At 45.9% G+C, this 20,993-nt stretch overlaps 3 protein-coding genes and 1 long non-coding RNA gene across 6 annotated transcripts in view; 2 read left to right on the forward strand and 2 right to left on the reverse strand.

Annotated features, from left to right (window-relative positions):
• On the reverse strand, positions 1–4,916 carry parlb (presenilin associated, rhomboid-like b). The gene is made up of 10 exons (XM_086034906.1): positions 4,713–4,916; positions 3,895–4,114; positions 3,179–3,319; positions 3,053–3,101; positions 2,819–2,914; positions 2,575–2,724; positions 1,651–1,721; positions 1,441–1,542; positions 1,256–1,353; positions 1–455 (listed from the first exon to the last, which is right to left on the reverse strand). Exons 1-10 carry the CDS (start codon positions 4,889–4,891, stop codon positions 323–325), a joined length of 1,239 nt encoding a protein of 412 aa, XP_085891032.1. The 5' UTR covers positions 4,892–4,916; the 3' UTR covers positions 1–322.
• On the forward strand, positions 4,597–12,669 carry unm_sa32065 (un-named sa32065). The gene is made up of 3 exons (XM_086034905.1): positions 4,597–5,761; positions 6,105–6,487; positions 7,392–12,669. Exons 1-3 carry the CDS (start codon positions 5,509–5,511, stop codon positions 8,271–8,273), a joined length of 1,518 nt encoding a protein of 505 aa, XP_085891031.1. The 5' UTR covers positions 4,597–5,508; the 3' UTR covers positions 8,274–12,669.
• Positions 5,341–20,993, reverse strand: part of LOC147144311 (uncharacterized) — a 16,060-nt gene continuing 407 nt past the window's right edge. Inside the window, exons 2-4 of one of the 3 annotated variants that reach the window (XR_015087351.1) lie at positions 12,111–12,261; positions 8,530–8,864; positions 5,341–5,770 (exon numbers count right to left, since the gene is read on the reverse strand). This is a non-coding gene — a long non-coding RNA (uncharacterized LOC147144311). Of the gene's footprint in view, positions 5,771–8,384; positions 8,865–12,110; positions 12,262–20,993 lie in introns of all 3 variants that reach the window. The other 2 variants (XR_015087352.1, XR_015087353.1) reach the window with 2 other exon arrangements.
• Positions 13,575–20,993, forward strand: part of LOC147144312 (fibroblast growth factor 12-like) — a 23,718-nt gene continuing 16,299 nt past the window's right edge. The window contains exon 1 of the mRNA XM_086034913.1: positions 13,575–13,958. Coding sequence (XP_085891039.1) covers positions 13,931–13,958 — 28 coding nt within the window. The 5' untranslated portion in view covers positions 13,575–13,930. The remainder of the gene's footprint in view (positions 13,959–20,993) is intronic.

Genomic DNA, 20,993 nt, shown 5'->3' on the forward strand with positions numbered 1-20,993 from the left:
TTTGACATGTGACTCAATGTGGTTTATTCCAAATACATTTTTGACCTTGCGAAAGGTCAAGCCACAGCAAAACTGAATCAGCTTAGTGGCCTGGCTTGCACTTTGACAAGACAATGAGGAGGAGAAAAATAAAAAGACCAACACGGACTCATCAAACATCACTTAAAAGACTCCAACGCTAAAGTAAGAAATACAATTTGACATCTTCCTGGGGAAGTGCGCCAAGTGGCTGATCTGTACAGCAACTATTGAGCAAGTTTACAACAAGTGGCGATCACGTTGGGGAGAACTTGGTCCTTCTCTGGAGTCCGTCCCAAACATCCTACGTGGGGCCTCCTCGCTCGCCTCCGTTTCCGCCGTTGCCGCCGCCGCGACCGGTCCGCAGCTCGTGCCAAAACTTGACAAAAGGCTCGCGGTTCTTCCAAATGAGCTCGTGTCCGAAGAGGACGTACCAACTGGGGGAGGAAACAGCACGGGGGGGGGGGGGGGGGGGAGAACAATTTCAAACTTTTGTGAGGAAATATTTCACCCACAAATGGACTGATTATGGGTGTCAGAGGAATTGCTAGAATGTTCAGTCTTGTTTGCTTTTTAGTTTAGTCGCCGGCGGACGGCCGTTTAAAAATAGACGGGTACTATTTTTTTGCACCGGAAAAAAAAACAAAAAAAAAATGGACGCTCAATTTTATAGTAAAATGCCCAGCTTTGTTTTTGATTGCCTGGAAATGTCACTGCTTTTGTCTAAAAAGGTGCTCCTGAACTCACGTCAAGACAGTTCCTTGGCCTCTAGATCAGGTCAACTGATCTTCAACAGCTCAACTCACTTCAACAGCATTGCTGGGGACCGGGATGCCACTAGACAAACCCAAAGCACTACTTTTGACTAAATGAAGCACTTCAACATGGTTTCCTGGCCCAGAAATTCCACAAGATGGAGGCAAAGCACCACTTTTGTCCAAATGGCCAAAGCAGCTCCTGCAAGCGCGTTTCCTGCTCTGCCAGCATTGAAGAAACGGCTGAGAAGTGCACTGGCAACTGCGGCTCCCCTTGCCCACACGCGAAGGCATTCCAGTAAGTCGGAACAGTACTACCTTGACTGATGAGCTTAATCCGTTCCGCGACCATACTCGTACGGATGAACCGCGACAAAGCGTACTTCACCGTCGGCCCGTTTGAAGGCCAAAATGAGATGTTAGCATTCGGCGCCCTCGTGTGGAGCGGAGGTGTACCGCAGCACGAACCGCTTCCAACTCACATGCCAAACATGGCGCCTCCCAGGTGAGCCGCGTGGTCGAAAAAACGCCAACCCAGCAGCAAACCTGCCGTATCCATGGCAACGATGGCCTTCAGCGCCTGCGCAGAGACAAAGGGACAGGCGAGCGAATGGACACGTGGACGGACGGCGGGACGGAGCTCGGTCACCGCGCGGGCCGCTCTTACGTTGGCCGCGCTGAACGTGAACATCGGGAGGAAGATGATGGCCAGTTTGGCTTCAGGCATTTTGGCGCAAACGGCAGCCAGGACGGTCATGATGGCGCCCGACTGAAAACATCCGTCATATACTGCTCAGTGCCGCACGCACGCACGCACGCCGATGCTGCTTGTGTGCATTTGTGTGGAGGAGGCTTCATGACGTAGCGAGTAGCTCACCGCTCCCAGAGAAGGACCAAACCTCCCGCTGGCCGTTTTGCACACGTAGCTGAAGAAGGTGGAAATCACGCCTGAGCAGGCGCACGCACACACACACACACACACACACAACTAGATCAGCACAAAATGTGTTTGCGTGTCTTTGCGTACATGTTTGTGTGTTTGCATAAGTTTTTCTTTGTCTGCCTACCCAGGTGTGTCTGTTTCTTAATCTGTGTGCGTGTGTATTTGTTTCAAAGTCTGTGTGCGTGTATCTGTCTGAGTTTGTGTGTATCAATATTTCTGTCAGGGTTAGAGTAGTTATTACTTTTTAGTAGGGATTGACCGATTATCGGCCGGGCCGATATTGTGCGTTTTGACGAATATCGGCATCGGCCTGTTTAAAAAATCTGATGGCCGATAATAATAAAACAAAGATAGGTGAAAGTTTAATTGACTGTCATTTTGAAATGACTGTAGTTCGAAAACTATATGCAGCTATTTTTAAAAGTGTTTTCATTTCACGTTTTAAGACAAGCTGACGACACTGGGTGCTCCCTGAACGTTTTGTTAGAATTTGATAAAGGTGTATATTGTCAAAAAATTATCGTAGTAATAATACAAAAAAATAAACCTACATTATGCAAATCTGAAAAAAATGTTCAATAAACATATGCTTAAAGACGTTTTAACAAAGTTAAGAATTTTCTTATCTATTTATTTTTTTAGATTTTGATGCCAATATTTTTTTTTTTACGACAAATTCATATCGGCTCCGAATATCGGTTATTGGCCGCCTTGACTACTAATAATCGGTATCGGCCCTGAAAAAAGCATATCGGTCTATCTCTACTTTTTATTTAGTTTTGACTCTTTTTTTTTTTACAAGCATTTTCATTTTTGGTTTATCACGTTAGCGAAAATGCGTGCGTGTTGCGTTACTACCAGCCGACATGTAGACCGCCACAAACTGCTCCCTTCCCAGCATGGAGACGGCGCTGGTGGAGAAGCTCCACAGGACGTACATGTTGGCGGCCATGTGGAAGAAGGACACGTGGCTGAAGGTGGACAGCAGCATGGGAGAGCACAACGTCTCTGGAGTCAAAACGCACACGGGCACAGCACATCAACGACCACAACGGGCAACTTGAGCGCCATTGCAAAGTGCCAAAAATGATGTTTGTCTGACTGGAGGCGGGGTCTGCGGTGAAGTACTTGAACATGGAGCGCTGCAGCCACGGGACTCGCCAGCAGCAGAAGACCACCACGTTAGCGGCCAGGATGGCTGAGAAACAAACGCGGAAATCATTTTACGGCTTTAGAGGACGCGAGGAGTGAAAAGACAGACGGGCGAGTGAAGGCACGGATAGACAAACGCTCAGCATCAATGGAAAATAATAAAGCCGCTTGCCAGACAGCTCACCTGTGACCGTCCTCTGTCCCTCGCTCAAACTGTTCCACCACTGGTTGACCTGAGACACAAGCAGCCTATCAGAGATGAGGTCAAAGCATGTGCGGGCGGGGCAGGGATCTCAATCAATCCGCGCACCTCCTTGCGCACGTCCCCTCGCTTCTGCGGCCGCACCCTCTCCAGCCAATCGGCTCGCAGCTCGTCAAAATAGCTCTGCACGCGAGACTTGAGCGACTCGTACTGCCAGATGGCCGCCGAGCCGAAGGAGCAGCCTGTAAACTGACAGGAAGTCAGCACTCACGCACGTGGCGCTTGGCGGAATGGCGATACTGCGATGCCTTGGCATGTGGGCAAGGAGAGCCGCGGTCACCTGAAGCACTTTCAGATGTTTATTGAACGGGACAAACATTGACACAAAATGAGAACACACGCAAGGAGCATGGAACAGACCTTAACTCTGTCGTAAAAAGGGCCGACAAGAGCTGGAGTCGGAGCTCCTGATGTCGCTCAATAGGCCACACCCCTTAAAGTTACACCCCAACACACATTTATTAGTTTGTGTGCGTATCTTCTGGCTTATTTACACTTCATAAAACCACTTTACAGTCTTATGTATGTGTGTTTTTTTTTAGCTTGACAGCTCTTTCTTTTTTTTTAAGAATTGTTCACTTTCTACCAAACTGCTTCTTGTTGAGTGACTTAAATGTATTGCCACCAGACAGTGCTCATATCTCAAATTTTTGCTTGCATGGCAAAGCAAAAAATATATAATTTGAACAACAGCGCTTATCTCAAAAGGTTGTGCCACTCGTATCTCAAGGAACCACTGTGTATGCGTCTTTGGCACCGCCTACCCCCACGGTGAACAGCAACGGGCGCACCAGCCGGCCAAAGGCTCGCGGCGGGCTTAACGACGGAGGGGGAGGTGGCGATTCCCAGTGGGGGCTGGACGCCCGTCGGTGGGACGCCACTTCTGACGAGTCGAAGTGTCCAAGTTCATCCTCCACTTTTTTGCTTTCAGGCTTCCTGGTGACTTTGCGGAAGCCGGAACGCTGCTGCAAGCTGTGAGTCCACCTGTTACACACACGGGGAACAACAAAATGTAACTCATGACTGCCGGATGACCTGTCAAGAAATGTGGAAGGACAAAGTTGTTATGTCAAATATGTTTTAATTTGGCAATTTTATTGAGAAGATTTGAGAATCTGGGGATTGCGATAAATTGTTCCCAAGAGGTCAGTTTCATGTTAGACTGGTTTGAATCGGTTGAATACATTGAGAAACAAGAAAGGATGAGTCAAATTTAGAAAATGTCTCCATGTGGAATTATCCCAAAAGCAGAAGTTTTGGATAAGTGGAAAATGGTTCCCATGGCGAGAATATTTTCTAAATTGGAATGCGGACAATTTTAACAGTAGTAGAACGTCCAAATACGACAAAATAATAATAATTAAAAAAAACAATTTAGCATTTACACAATCAATAAACCATGTGGACATGTTAAAGTAACTTTACACACACGGCTATCACTCAAACAGTCTATAATTTACCGGCTGGCTAGCACCTGCTACAATTCCACTGCTTTAGATGCTAACAGTGCTAACTTAGAGCAGCGGGTGTTCGCCTGTGTGACAGCCGGTCAGGGCTCCTTCCCTTCGGCCACGTCTCTCACCTGCCTCCCCTTACACTCCGGAGAACATCCTCGCCGGTCCGGGAGAACAAGACGGCGTAACTCCTCCACGCCGCCATGTTGGTGCGACGGTTCTTTTCCGGGTTACTCGTCAGGGAGCGGACGACACCGGTGGCAAGAGCAGCTGGAGGCGCTTGGCTGAATAACCACAGCGACGCCATGAGGACAACGCACCATCAGCCGGACAAACAAAACAACAAATACTGTAGAAGTACTAATTCTCTGTTACTGTCCTTCAGTAGATTTTTCAGGTATCTGTACTTTACTTGTGTATTTATTTTATTGATTTCTGATTACTCTTCACTATGTGTATATTGTTAAAACATTTATTTTTGTACCTAAATAGTAATGTATTTCAGAGTCTTTACTTTTTCTGAGCGTGAGTACACACGTTTAGCCACATCTGCCAAAACCTTCACAATAAATCACTCGCGGAGCCCGTTTTTAATCTGGGATGTGAAATTAGTTGGACCGTGGCGTTATGTGAATGTTTTTTGCAGTCGTTTGTTTTAATCCATGTTATACCGCTTACGTTTCATAAACTGGACACACTCCCGACGAAGCTAGATCTTAAATCGTGAAGGAATAAAAACAAAATTGTGACAGCATATTAGCGGAAGTGTAGCCTTTATTTCCGGTTGTTGTGTTAGATGATGTGGATGTGATTTTGGATGCGGTCCGCTGGCGTCGGTTCGGTTCGCCTACTCCCGTTTCGGCTCATCATCCCGGGCAGCAGCAAAGTGTGAAGTACCGCCGAAACCGCTGTGGAGGAGGAATCATGGCCGCCCCCGCTCTCTCCAGTCGTGCCGGCTCGGCGGGAAGCCTCGGGAACAGCCCAACCATGGCTGCCGCCGGCAGGCTGCCCCACGGCAGCGGCGGCGTTGGGCCCGAGTTGGACTTCAGGTCGGCGGCCCGGATGGAGGACCTGAACCGGCTCATCCAGGAGTTCAGCAAGCACGACCAGCGCGAGTACGACGACCAGCGGGCCCTGGAGATACACACGGCCAAGGACTTCATCTTCTCCATGCTGGGTGAGGAGCCTACACACATTTAAAAATACATCCATGAATACACACGTTCACATAAATTGCACGCAAACATAAATACACACAGATATATAAATATACACACACATGAATACATAAATAAATATATACTCTATGCCTACACATACAAATATAAATACACACAAATCGGGGCTTGTGTGGTCATGAAAAACCTGGAAAAGTTCATGAGAATTTTCTAAAAAGTTTTGGAGAAGTCATGGAAATATCGTGCGGATAAAAATCCTACTGCAGACGAATAGTGAAGGGCCACTGTACTGTATTTCCTTTCTTCAATATTTTATTGAATTTGTCCCGGTCGGTCCTCCAGGAATGGTCCAAAAGCTGGATCAGAAGTTGCCCGTGGCCAACGAGTACCTGCTGCTGTCGGGCGGCGTGCGCGAGGGCGTGGTGGACATGGACCTGGACGAGCTGAGTGTGTACGCGCGCGGCGCCGACTACGACATGGACTTCACGCTGCTGGTACCGGCGCTCAAGCTGCACGACCGCAATCAGCCGGTCACGCTGGACATGAGACACTCGGCACTGGGACACTCCTGGCTCAGCCTGCGTCTCTTTGACGAGGGCACCATCAGCAAGTGGAAGGACTGCTGCACGGTGGTAGAGCACATCAGCGGAGCTGCAAACTACTTCTTCTCCCCCACGTTGGTGGCTGACTGGTTCTATCAGGCCGTTTCGCTGGTGCTTCTGGAGGTCCGTTGTTGTTTTATTGTTGCATGATAGAATGAAGACACATTATTTGTAGTCATTTTGAATGGATGATTTCTTTTTTCCCAAACGGCTAAGGATAGGTTCCTCAATAAAAAAAAAATCTATTAAAAAAAAAACATGAAAAGGTGAGTTTGTGAATAGTAGGCTGCAACTATCGATGATTTTATAATTGATTAATCTGCCCATAATTTAGTCGATTAATTGATGAATCTGGTTAAAGACATTTCAAATTGCAGAGGAGAAAATGCATACATAAACATTAATTATGATTCAGTTACTGGTTTGGTCCGTAACTGGTCAAAAAATATCGATAAATTGTTTCAGAGTAAAAGCAGATGTTTGCAATTGATTCAACACGAAGATAATCAGTCTGCTTTCATGGGGGACTTACTGTCGGAAGGCTGAAATTCCAAGTATTTGGAGAGATTGAAATTAAACAAGTTCTCTACAAGATTATTAAATTATCCAAAAAAATCAATGAATTTGATAATCGTTTAGCTGTCGATTAATTGTTGCACCTGGTGTGACGAGTGAGCAGCAAGTATACAGGGCTTCACTGTATTGATTGTAAATAAGTGATGTAAGAAAAAGCACGGGGCCCTGAGGCACACCAGTTTTGACCTGGAAAAAGTTCTAAATTTTGCAAAAAACTGCTGAGGGACTATACTTAAAAAAAAAAAGTTCTGATTTGATTTTAGTACGATTTTTTCTTTCTTGGAAAAAAAGCAAAACCTTTTTCCGTTTTTGTAGTAGTATAATAACTGCCATGTAAAATAATAATAGGACGACACTATTGCTTCGAAATCATCGACGGATGTAAGAAAAAAAGCTAGGGCCAAGCACCGACCCCCGAGGTGTACTTCACAAAATGCTCCCGCCCATCCAGGTGCAGAAGAAGCCGCAGAGGGGCGTTCCCCGCGTGGAGAAGGTGGAGCGCAACGGCACGGTGGTGTCGGTCATCCTGGGCGTGGGCAGCAGCCGCATGCTCTACGACGTGGTGCCCGTGGTGTCCTTCAAGGGCTGGCCGGCCGTGGCCCAGAGCTGGCTGATGGAGAACCACTTCTGGGACGGCAAGATCACCGAGGAGGAGGTGATCAGCGGCTTCTACTTGGTGCCCGCCTGCTCGCATAAGGGCCGGCGGGAGAACGAGTGGCGGCTGTCGTTCGCCCGCAGCGAGGTGCAGCTGAAGAAGTGCATCTCGCCCGGCCTCATGCAGGCTTACCAGGCGTGTAAGGCCATCATCGTCAAGCTGCTGTCGCGCCCCAAGGCGGTCAGCCCCTACCACCTGCGCAGCGTCATGCTGTGGGCCTGCGACCGGCTGCCCGCCAACTACCTGGCGCAGGACGACTTCTCCGCCCACTTCCTGCTGGGCCTGATCGACGACCTGCAGCACTGCTTGGTCAACAAGACCTGCCCCAACTACTTCATCCCGCAGTGCAACATGCTGGAGCACCTGTCGGACGACACGGCCGTGCTGCACGCCCGCAAGCTCTCGTCGGTGCGCTCCGACCCGGCCGAGCACCTGCGCACCACCATCGAGCACGCCAAGGCCGCCAACAGGCTGACGGTGGAGCTGCAGTGGCGCGGCAGCACCGGCAACCTGCCATCGCCGCAGTCGGACGCCGGCGGAGAGAACCAGCCCGACGACCGCCTGGCCAAGAAGCTCCAGCAACTGGTCACGGAGAACCCCGGCAAGTCCATCTCCGTCTTCATCAACCCCGATGACGTCACGCGGCCACACTTCCGCATCGATGACAAGTTCTTCTGAAGTTCTCCCGCCGCCCCACACGCGTTTTCGTCACATGTTCTTCTGCCGCGCTGTCCGTCAGGTTGTCTATTTTGTAGTCTTTTGAGTTCACCTCACTCACTGTGTTCTTACCTGCCGGAGGCCTTCAGAGTGACATCCATAAAGCCACCCGGAGAACTCCCATCTGGATGTCTGCTCTGCTGACATTCACAAATCTACCTGCTGAAATCCACCCGAAGACATCCACCAAAAAAACCAAACACCTGGACATTCATACCTGGAAGAAATCGACCGGGAGAAATAGATTAGGAGTCGTGCACCCAGACTCATCGAACTTGTCCTCTTGGACTGATCCCTCTGGTGTCCTCCACCCGGCCCAACTGCAGACATCCGCCCGAAGCAATCCACCTGGACGAATCGGCCAAAAGATATCCACCTGCTAAACTTCAACCCGGAGACAATCCACCTGGAGGAATCCTCCACCTGGACAACGCCATCTGGGGAAATCAATATGGAGTGGAAGCCTCGGAAACGACCACCCCGAGTGGTGCATCTGCAGAGAAATCCACCCGCAGGCGTCGTCCTGCTCCGAGGAATCCGCCAGGACGCCCGCTGTGAAATGACACATGGATGGGATCTTCACCAAGTTGCTGCGTGTTCACCCGTCAGGACCACATCGGCACGCACGTGCGTCAACTCATCACGGCAACAAATGTAGTACAAGTATTGTTGTTGTTGTTGTTGTTGTTGTTCAGTGTTGGCCCCATGCGGGGAGAAAAAGCATATCTTGCACCTAAAAACATGTCCGAGTTCAACCGGGGAGCTCAAAAGTGAAACTATTCTCAAACCTTTTTCAATGAGAAAATAACCAGCTAGGAAGATTTCTCAGACTAATTGCAAGTGCGTTTTTTCTTGTAGTGTGAGGGAGGCACTCATGATGGCAATTTGAGCACGCGTTGATTGTTACGGACTGAATGTGAAACGGATTCCTTTTCAAACCACAATGCGTGAATGTCATATCAGATGCTACGTTTGCCACCCATTTGGCCTCCACGTGTAGCGGTGTGACAAATTTCAAACTTTTTTTTTTTTTTTTGTTTAATTCCACGTTGGAACAGCAGCCGGATTGTCACCGTGAAGCTTTTTTTCACTGTACGATTGTCAACAAGCATCTTTGCTAAAAATGTGGATTGTCTGGACGGCACTCAAATGTAAATAATCCCAAGAAGCCAGTAAGATGACGACTACTACTTATCATCTGATTCTTATTTTGCACAGAATGTAAAAAGCACCAACCACACTCCTCTCTTGATTGTAGTTACACGCTAGTGAGCCACGGTGCTGAATACACTACTTAGTGTGTGTGTGTGCGTGCGTGCGTTAGCGTTTGTGTGTCTCACAGAGTATGTGCGCGCGAGTGCGTCTTAGCGTATGGGCAGTATGCTAGTGTTTGTGTACGCGTTTGTCTAAGCGCGCGCGTGTGTGTGTGCGCTAGCATTTTGTGTGTTTGTGAGCAAGTGTGTACGTTAGCATGTGTTAGCCTGTTTATTATAGGGATAGAACGATTATCGGCCGGGTTGATAATCGGCTCTGATATTCGGTGTTTTGACGGATATCGTCACGTGATGGCCAATCATAAATCAATTTCAAACGGTGTTCATTGCAAGGAACTATTGAATTTCCAGTTAACTTTATAAGAGATTCTGCTGAAACCGAGGATACTCTGCACTTTTGGTTTTTCTTTGAAATCAAAACAAAGATTTCTTTGACATTTCTGTCGTTTTGAAATTTTGGAGGACTGTAGAAAACTATTTGGAGCTATTGTTTAAGTCTTCATATAACTTTTGAAGACATGCTAATGACCCTAAGCTCCATTTTTGTTTGAATTTTACAACAAAGATGTATATTGGCACACAACAATAATCGACTCGACATTATGCAAATCTGAAAAATTGTTCAATAAATCGGTGCTTAAAGATATTCCAACAACAACAAAGTTAAACAGTTTTATGTTTTTTTAAGATTTTGATGCCAATGTCTTCCTCTTTGCTGAAAATGAATATCGGTTATCGGTCTCATTGACTGCTAATAATTGGTATCGGTATCGGCCCTGAAAAAAAAAAAACATCGGTCTATTTCTAGTTTATTAGTGTGTGTGTTTGTGAGTGCGTATGTCTTGGCGTGTATGTTAACGTACGTGTGTTAGAGTTTGTTGTCGTGAGTGCGTTAACGTGTAACACGCGTGTGTTGTCCAAGTGTGTGTCAGAACGTGTATGTTGGCACGTGTGGTCACGTGAGCGCGTTTGCAACATTCCTCGCTTAGTGACACCATTTACAACTTATAAAACGCACTCGTTCGCACGTATGTAAACAGGCCTCGTTTTAAAAAAAAAAAAAAAAAAAAGGACACGGTCGCGGGTTCATATAAATGCTGAAAGCCTGTTGTGAGTGAGACGAGATGAGCTTTCCAGTATCGTCAAGAGAGCATCCAGCATGATGACATGCTTTATTGCGGAATCTTTTCATTGCTGCATCCGCATTTTGGAAAAGGAATAAATTGATTTTCTAACTCGGTTCACCTTTTTATATACAGTACGGTGGTACGTTGAGTCAAGAGTGCGCCAGCTTAGGAGTTTTTCCAGGTACGAGCCATCGCTTGGTTCATTGATTGATTTCTTTTTGTGTTACGGGCCCAAATTTGAGTTGCAGATATGTCGCAACTTGAGTGAAGGGGGGGGGGGGGGGGATGGAGCAGTTAAGGTACTTTAATACCGGGAATGTTTTGAAATTCAAAGTCAAGCTACCACTGTATTCAAAAGACGCTTTCACCTGGCAACTGATTCTGTATGTTCACGTCACAGCGCTTCGTAGTGGCCTGGCATGCTACACTCCGTGTTTTTTGTTGGGGTTTTTTTTGTGCGTGAAACTTTAAAGCTGCCTCCCCTTTCGCACGTGTAAGGTGAATGCGGAAGGATTGGTCTTTATGCAAACACCGGAGCTCAGCTTTGATTGTACGCCCACTTCCGGTTTTACCGCCGCATCTCGTACCCGCTGCTCGTCAGCGCTCAGGTTTGAAAATCTGCTGCATCGTGACAGAATGTTCCTTGTAGACAACGTGCACTAATCTCTGTTCCGTTTTGTGATGTGTTTGGTTGTTGTTGTTTTTTTGCACTGCTGCAGCTATAAATCACTTTTGTATGTTTTATCGTATTAGCTCCAAAATGACATATCTGCTGTATATTGTGGAATTTGTAAATTCACTTTTGTTGAGCCTCAATGACCTAGATACTTTTTTTTGTTGTTGTTAAAATATTTTGTGCTCTTTCTTTTTGTTTTGTTTTGTTTTCGTTCGACACAACCAGTTCGGACACGCCCAGATATCATGTACTGTGTATTATTAAGTTTGATGTCATTCTAGTGCATTTTGAAGATAAAATTAAGACTCAAATAATACACCTGATATTTGTTACAGTCTAGTTCAGGAGTGGGCAGATTTTTAGGCTCAAGGACCACGTTTGATTTTTAGGCTCAAGGACCACGTTTGATTTTTAAACCTGTCAGATTAAAAACTATTTTTTTAATTATATTGTAATCATTAATTCAGTTACTTATTTCTACTTCATATTAGAATGATGAACCAATTATTTAATTTAAAAAGTAAATATACCATTGTATATTTTACTAATAGTACCGTAAATCATTTAACCAACTGAATGAGATAAATGAATCAAAACTTTTTTGGGGGCGGGGGGATACATTTCATTTACTGAATTTAAGGGATGACAAAATGAATGCAACAAATATTACAGTAGAAATTGCCTATCCTTGATCTAGTTGGACAAATTGAATTGTACTCACCATGGTTATAACCGTATCAGAGTAAACCACAAGCTCCATAAACTGCAGTTGAGAGTCCTGTTGTATCGAAGCATCATGGGAGTTGTAGTCCTTCCTGAGCTGGTTGGTTTGAACATAACTTTTTTCCTTTGGCGTTTTTGTTGTGAAAAGGCTGAAAAACATTTCCGTCATATTAATAATGCAACAAAAAAGAAAGGTACACAAATGTAATCATGTGGTCTGGCGATTCCCATTCCCTTACCCTCAAGTGCAATTAGTGAAAAAACAAAACAACACTTTGACACGCGCACACACAATGTATGACCTTCCGCACCACTAACAGCATAGAAGTGCCACACAAACAAACACACACACACACACACACACACTCTCGTGGTTGGTTGCAATGTAATCCATGTGTTGTGCCCTTTTGTTGAGAAGATTTCAACTGTGATTTGTTGTGTTGCTGCTCTGCCATGGATTTCTTTATGCAAACGTCCACCTTGGAGCTAGAGTCTCACTCCTCTTCCTCCTCGTCTTCACTGTACAGTAGAGTCACTATAAAGTCTTTTAACAAGAACTCGCTCGTTTGTCAAGCCTCCTTTCTTACCCGTCCTCTGCTGCAGTTTAAGATGCATAAACATCACTCGAAATAGTGCCGATATTCCCAGCTAAAAGGACAAGTATGGCTAAAACGACTGAATATAGGCGGAAGTCAAGACCCAAATTTTCCTTTACAAGAACGTGTGCTAGTTGAAACGTGGCATTCTGATTACGAATATTGCGTTTGTGAAACTGAGTTAAGCAGTAAAATCCACCCCGTTTTTGTCCATCTCAGGGGGCGGCCATTTTGTCACTTCTGTCGACTGAAAATGACATCACAGTTGCTCAGCTCTCATGGCTCAGCTTCACAAACCAGGTGAATCATGATTGGTCGGAAGGCGAGAGACAGAGTGTTGGCTAGAGTGTTAGCCTGTCAATCAACAGGCTAGATTGGGTGCTTCTGCTTCACTTTATTGGCAGCGGCCTGTTGGGGACATTGTCTTTCTCTTTATTGAGATTGAAGACAAAGACTCTGGTCTGTCATGGACAGTGTCTTCCTTCATGGGAGAGGGAGACATGGAAGACAGAGACATTGGGGGAGTGGTAAATTGGAAGAGACAAAAAAGAATGAAATTGAAAAACTGAGGGGGGGGAGATCGAGAGACACTGTAAGTGAGGCAGGGGAAACATTGGAAATGAGAGAGGTCGGAAGGTAGGAAGGCACGGCAGAGAGACAGGAAAGAGACATTGGAAAAGAGGGAAGGGTGAGACTAGCGAGACACTGGAAACAAGAGATGGAGAGCGATTGAGAGAGTTGTGGGAGGAAAGGGAGAGATTGAAAAGCAGAAAGCAATAGGGAGAGTTTGATTGGAGGAGAGAAAACGGTGAGAGAGACATTGGAAAAGAGAGGGAGGAGGGAGCGGGTAGAGAGACGTTGGAAAATTGAGAGAGCGATTGGAATAGAGAGAGGGGGCGAGAGACATTGGAAGCCGGGGAGAGGGCAGCACAGGTGAACGCACGAGCCTCGACGGGAAAACAAGCCGTCTCCTTTGCCGCCTCTCGGCTGTTTTTCCCGCTCCTTCACCTCCATTTTTGGCCCGTTAGCTCCCCACCAGGGTGGACATTGTCGGCCGGGCACAGCCACCCACCGGCTACGCGTGTCGACTCGCTCCGCTGAGTCAGGGAGGAAAAGGAGAGGGAGAAGAAGAAGGCGACGACGAGTGGATTTCCGCCAACACTTCGCCGGACTGAGCCGCCAGCCGAAGCTTAGCCGAACCAAGCCGAGCCTATAGCGTGAGATGGAAGGCAAAGAGAAGGCACCGGCAGGTAGGAGGGCGATATGGACGACGATGCAAGTTTGCGGTGCGGGATGGCGGGCAGGGAAGTTGGGGAATAGAGGGTGGGGACGACCGCGATGGGAGGGTGGAGGGACTGATGCATGTTGGGTAGAAGTGGACTGACTACACTGCGGTATCCTCAATGCAGCTGCTCATCGTCGGTGTGTGCGTATGTGCTGGGTTTGTTATGGGCCCAGCACTTGATAATAATCATAGTAAAAAAAAAAAATTAAAAAAAACCCTGATGCAGCAAAACACAGTAAGACAGGTGGGCCAATGGAAGATAGACAGGCAGGCACGACAGAATGAGAGATAAGCAGAAAGACAAATGACAGATGGACAAAAGGACAGAGACATACCTGAGTATGAAAATGCTGAGAAGGGAGAGGCAAGCAGGAGGCGGCAAGAATAAATAAAGACAGTTAGAGACAGAAGAGAGGATAGGTCTCCTGAGAGCTAGATGTTATTGTCAACCCCCCCCCCCAAAAAAAAAAACCCTGTGACTTCCAGGAAGTTTGACTGACAGGTAATGAGGTAGAGTGACAACAGAGAAGGACATCCGTGGAGATTCTAATGAAGGCAGAAAGGCGGGTGAGAGTAGCAAGGGACAGACAGGCCAAGGGGGAAAAGAGACAGACAGACAGGCAGGCAGGTGGGACAGAATGACAGGTTGGAAAGACGAAATGGATGGACAAGAGGACAGAGAGACATTCTTGAGGATTAAATATTGAGACAAGTAGTAAGGAAAGCAAGTGAGAAGACAGATTTTAACGGAGACAGAAAACTGGTCAAACTGGGCAGGGACTCAGACAGGAGGTATGGCGACAGGGCTGGAAATTGATGGAAAATGTATACAATAAATAGAGGAAGTTTCTGTAAATTCTTCTTAGCTACTTTGCTGTATTTCTTACATTTGCTGACTTGCTTAAAATGACTAATTACTGGTTGAGTATGTTTGTGATTGGGACAAAGTTGCTATTTGATTCGAATAGCAGCAATTTCCATGTTTGATGACGACAGGAGGGCATGACTTTCAAATGTACAAATGTCAAATGTATGAAAGAGAAATTCAGACAACCATTCTTTGACCAACCACTGCGTACTCTGCTTTTGGTCTTTGGGTCTTGTTTCTTCTTGCAAGAAAATACATCATCTTCAAGCATATCCAGGTCTACCTATCAGAATCATATTCATATTTCTGAACCAAGTTTGTTAAAACACACACACAAAGGACTTTGTCTCTGGTAGTTAGAGCTGCTCTAGGACATACAACTAAAGTACAGCCTGTCAATAAGCTACTGCATATAAAGTGAGCCTTTGATGGACAAGTTTCAAGACATCCAAAAGGACAGAGAGACGGACAAGAGAAAAGAAGGAGACATTCATGGGAATTCTAATGGAGCCAGAAAGGCAGGTGAGAGTAGATAGGGACAAACAGACAAGTGGGCTAAGGGGAAAAGAGACAGACAGGCAGGAAAGAAAAAAGACAGATGGACAAGATGACAGGGCTGAATTGTGTTACCATTGACGACAAAGAGTGTTCTAACCTTAAAGGGGATGTCAACCCGAACCTATTTTTCAAAGAATATGTTCTATACAGCCCCACTTGTCTAAATACAACATTCTGATTGATATTGTGTTTGTGGAATAGGACTTAATCCAGCTGTTTTCAGCCATCTCAGGGGGCGGCCATTTTGTCACTTCCGTCGACTGAAAATGACATCACAACTGCTCAGAGCTCAGGTAACGACCAATCGCGGCTCAGCTTCAGAAAACAGGTCCCGCCTCGATTGGTTGTTACCCGAGCAGTTGTGATGTCATTTTCAGTCGACAGAAGTGACAAAATGGCCGCCCCCGGAAAAGGCTAAAAACGACTGGATTAACCCTTATTCCACAAAATATTTATCAGAATGCCTTGTTTCAACTAGTTGACCTGCATAGAACATATTCTTGAAAAAAATATCTTTGGGTTGACTTCCCCTCCTTCAAGATTGAGATCAGAGGTATGGAACACATAAACAGCTTCCCAATTAATCTAGAGAAGAAGGAATCATTTCCACTTGGTTATGTTAAAAAGAGATTCACATGAATTAGTTTGAAGGCGAGATGCAGTCATGGCCAGGGCTTGAAAACACCTTTTAGTAAGTATCCAGCGACATTTCTTGGACTGTCTGTGGATTGCTATGAAATGCTGCGACATATCCAGTTTTTCCTTTACAGGAATTCCGCTTCAGCCGACGTGAGGCGCAATTAGAAGCCACTTAGTAGCCGGAATGCTATCTGCAAAGAGCAGACTGCTGAGTCATTCCCACTTTTGATCCAAAGTGTTTCGCTGACACGGGCGCAGCCTTCGTTCAACACGGCCGCGTGTCCGCCTCAAGAACATGTCGGCTACCCTTTTCAGCGGGGAAAGACCGTAAATAAAGCAGCATAAAATGTTCGGCAAGTGGAGTTGCTCAGCGTATGGACGTAAACCGGGACCGTCATCCATAGTGTGAGTTGTGGGTTTGTTCCCAGCAGACATCAGTGCGCGCGTGTGTGCGTGTATCGATTGTGGGATGGGATCGACACCATAATGGATTGTTGTGACCCGTTGCCAGTAACCTGAGAGACTCCATCCCAGAGGACGAGTGTGTTCTTGTCGTCGTTCTGTTGAGACACACCCAAACACGATATACAGTACAGCCAACCCCGTCAATATGTTCCATACCCACGTGCAATAATTAAAACAAAACAAAAAAACAAGGCGATATAGAGAATCGACATTAAAAAAAATTGCTTTTAAAACTTCTTCAAACACACTGAAGTTAATTAGAACTTTTGACAGTATTCCTTAGCGCCTATTCTCACAGTCTGGCTGTTAAGAAATGGGAGATTTTTGTTTGACATCACTTGGAGTAGCAACGTGACAAGATTTGCCGAAAATGACAGTCTGTCAAAATGATTGGGCTGAAAAAATTTACAAAACAATTCAATTGCAATTTTTTACCCTCAATGTGAAACATGTCTTTTTTAACAAACACAAGCAATCAATTCACCTGTAATACAATAAGCAATATCCAAATAATTAGTTCTATATCGTTGGCCACATAGCACAATTGCCTAAGTCACTTTTCAATATTTTGGGAAAACATTTTTAGGACACATTGGTATTTTTTGCTTAATATTGTCACTTGCTCAACTTGTAAATGCTTTGTAGACGTCAGTGCCAAGTGCACTCTGCTACCGTCAATGACAGCCAGTTGAACTAATTCGGCTAATAAGCTTTTGATGGATTTTTAGCAGTCAGTCACGATGACCATGTCATCGTTCTGCTTGTTTTTGTGAGATTGAATGTAGTCTCGGAGTCACGAGTGGCGCATCCGCTCGTGAAGACCGTCTCGGTATTTCCACAGCAATCCTTGCTGGGTCTTTCCGCTCCAGTGTGAACGATTAGGTGGGGATTGTGTTCAGCAATCGAGTTGTATACATTTCATGGACTTGGACTATGCTGATGCTAAGAATGGAGAGTGCATTAAGTGCAGCGCAAATGCTCACTGCTAACCTTTTGTCTTGTCTTTTTTCAAAGCGGCCACTCGGGCCATCTAATTCAATCAACTTCTAATCGCGTCCGTTGCCTTCAGTCAACTCCCGCAATCATTCAAAAACTTCCACAATGTGTGCTTAACTTTCACTAGACTCAATCAGCTTCCACTAACTTCCAATCACTTCGACCGCCTTACCGCGTCTTCTTTTGCCTTCAGTCAATTTCCAGTTTCTAGTGTCAACCAGTTGCTTTAATCCAGCACCTTCCATTCACTTGCGTGATTGTCAATCAGCTTCCATTACCCTCAATTAACTTCCGCTGCTTGTAATTAGCTTCTATTAACTTCAATCAACTGCCACTAGATTCCTTTGCCCAAAGCCAACGTCCGCTACCTTCGATTAAATTCATGGAACTGAAGTCCACTTCCACGAACGTCCTTTGGCTTCAATCAGGTTCCACTATCATGCATCAGCTCACTCCTGTTCACTTCATTTCCGCTAGCTTACATTCACGGCAACTCACTTGCATGACATCCAGTTCCTTTAATCAACTTCCGTGACCTGCCCCTTACTTCAGTCGGCTTCCCGTACCTTCCGTTTCCTTCAGTCAACTTCCAATGTCATCCTTGAACTTTCATGACATTCAGTTAGCGTCCGCTAGCTTGCGCCGGCCTTGAACGGAAATAAAACTGAAAACTTGCTTTCAACTTTGAACATTACTCAACTTCCACTCTCTTCCATTAAGTTAAACACTCAGTACCTCCCATTCTCTTCCTCGAAATTCAATCATCAGACACTACTTCCCCTTCAACCTCTCTCGTGTGAAATAATGCCCACTAGCTCCCCTTCACTTTTCAACATCAATTACTTTCCATTGCGTTCAATCAAATTCAATTAACGGCATTGATTGCATACGCCATCTTCAACCAATGAATTTCCTTCCTTCCACCACTTTTCTGCAACCTTCCTTTGGACTGTATATCAACTATCCCGCATTTTCTTTGATTATTTCGACGACTTTCCCCAAAATGCACAGTAACAATAACAACATTGCAGCTTCCCGCCCCCTGCGATTGAGCATGAACCAAGTTTTCCATGCGGCATGTTGCAGTCGCAGCCTTCGCTTATAGGGAGGGGTCAGGTTATGCGCTCGGAGCCAGAGGAGTCTCTTCCGGCCGTTGAGTGTTCTCCATCGATTAAACAGTCCCATTAAGTTTAAAATATGTTGCTGCGCTGGCACGGATCATCGGCACTGAGGTGCAAGGACGACATGACCGTGAAGGCTTTTGCAAAGGCTTTTCCAGTCCTATCGGGAACTTCAACGGACACCAGTGCGTGTGACCGTACGGCCCAGACGCTGCGCTTCTTTAACACCGTCGCCATGGAGACCAGTGAATGAAGCGGCCATACCCTGAAAGTCTGCGTCTTCATCTAGCGACACTCGGTGGCCCTTCCAATTATTTATGAGACACGTGCGCTATACTATGATATACGTACGGTGTGTGTGTGTGTGTGTGTCTCGATGCACGGCTGAATGTAATGCGACGACGTGGCTGCAGCAGAAGGAGGGCAGAGCTGCATTAATGCTCCCATCAGCCACCTCTTGTGCTGCAACGCATCACTTCCTGGATGAGGAAGCATTCTTATTGCGGCATCACGTGATTTCTATCATATATATACGTATACGGAAGCCTGCAACTCATTATTATTTTAATAATTGACAAATGTGTTGTTGTTGTTGTTGTTTTTTTAAACAATGAATCGGTTAGAAAGTGAAAAAAATCCATCCCTTTTGTTCAAAAACAGGACATTACTTCAAATTGACAGTGCGGGTTTGGTCTGTCAAAAAAATACACATAATGGCGGAATGAAACCCGTGGAATTTTTTTTTAATTCCTTGTTTTTTACTGGATTGGATCATACAGTTTAGGTTAAGTGAATTCAATTCCAGACTATAGGTGCAATGAATCGGCAACTGATCGATACATATTTTAATAACTGATCAATCGTTTAGTGACCACATACTTTAATAACCGATCAATCTTGTTTACCTTGTGACCTTGTTTAATCACAAATTGTCCAAATTCTCCAAATTTCAGCCTCTCAACAGCAAATTTTCTCAGATTTCAGACTGATTATTTTTGTGTTTCATCAAAATACAACATTTGCAATCTGCTTTTAATTTGAGAAACAAAGATGACACTTTTTGTAATCAATTAGAGGTTGTTTTCCAACCTACTCATTGTGCAAAAAGAAATGAAATGAAGAGTTGAAAAATAAGAATCAATGGATATTTCATACTGGCAAGAATTGACATGAATTGAAACCTTTGAAATATCCCAAAACATCTTGTAGGGTATTCAAATTGAGCGCCGTTTGAGTTTGAACCTGCAGTGCTTGCTGACACGATGCAGCATTCACTAAATGGAGCCGCAGGGACGATAGCGCCCTCTGACAGCGTTTGTCGAACAACCCCCCCTCGCCCCCCCCCCGTCGATATAAATAGTCCCCGCTTCACCTTCCAGTCCCAGAATAGCTGCTCTCTCTTTACTGACACATCACGTTCTCCAAACCCCAACGCGCATTGCACAGTCACAGGCTCCGCAGACATTTGACTTCCTATCGATGTGCAAATCAGTCGACTTTTATGTAGCGATATCAGACCGGCTCCATGTTAGTTGAACACCAAAATAGCCAGCCGCAAAACATCAAGTTCTGGTCAAGCGTCAGTGGTCTGGTCGGTTGCCACGGTGGGCCTTTTATTAGCCGCCATCCCTCAGTGTGTTGACGCCGTTGGTGGCTAAAAGTGTTGCCGCGAAAACAGCTGAGAAGTGTTTTGCCAGGCCAACACACGAGCCGAGGAAGCGGCACTCGGCTGCGCGCGCTCGACTCGGCGACACGCAACGGTCGACCCCATTCACCGACCTTCCCAATTCGGCCCATTGATCGAGCGGTTGAGGGACCGAATGAGTCCGTACTGCGGTCTGTGCCAAAAGACGAGCGAGGAGGCGCACCGGGATGAAGGCGACGCGGTCAAAGAAAGCTGCAAGCCGGGTGAGTCGCCACGGCGATCGCGGCAGTCACAGCAAATTTCCTGGTTCAACTGGAATTGGTAGATTGTTGACGTTTCAACACCGTGACACCGATGCTGGCCTTACACCCGACCATGTTCACGGTCTCAGACTGAAAACTGAAATTCAGAGGGACGTTTTAGAATTTGACTGGGCTCACGATGAGCTCCCGACGTTGCCATCGCTCGCTGTAATGTGGCCCTCTCCGCTGTTTCAGATCATTCGCGTCCTGGTCTTGGCCTTACGAATATAAACGTGTTTGATATGATGACGAGTCTTTGAAGCTTTGCGGTGACGACGCTCAATCAACAACCATTACCTGTGCTCGAAAAAAAAAAAAAACAGGAAACTTTGCATACGATCACGAGAGCGGCATGGATGAAGTGATGACAAATTTGCATTGTGAGGGGAAAAAAGAATTTAGTTGT

The sequence above is a fragment of the Filicampus tigris genome, chromosome 7, assembly GCF_054856515.1.
Source record: "Filicampus tigris isolate MCC_2025a chromosome 7, RoL_Ftig_1.0, whole genome shotgun sequence".
Lineage (NCBI taxonomy): Eukaryota > Metazoa > Chordata > Actinopteri > Syngnathiformes > Syngnathidae > Filicampus > Filicampus tigris.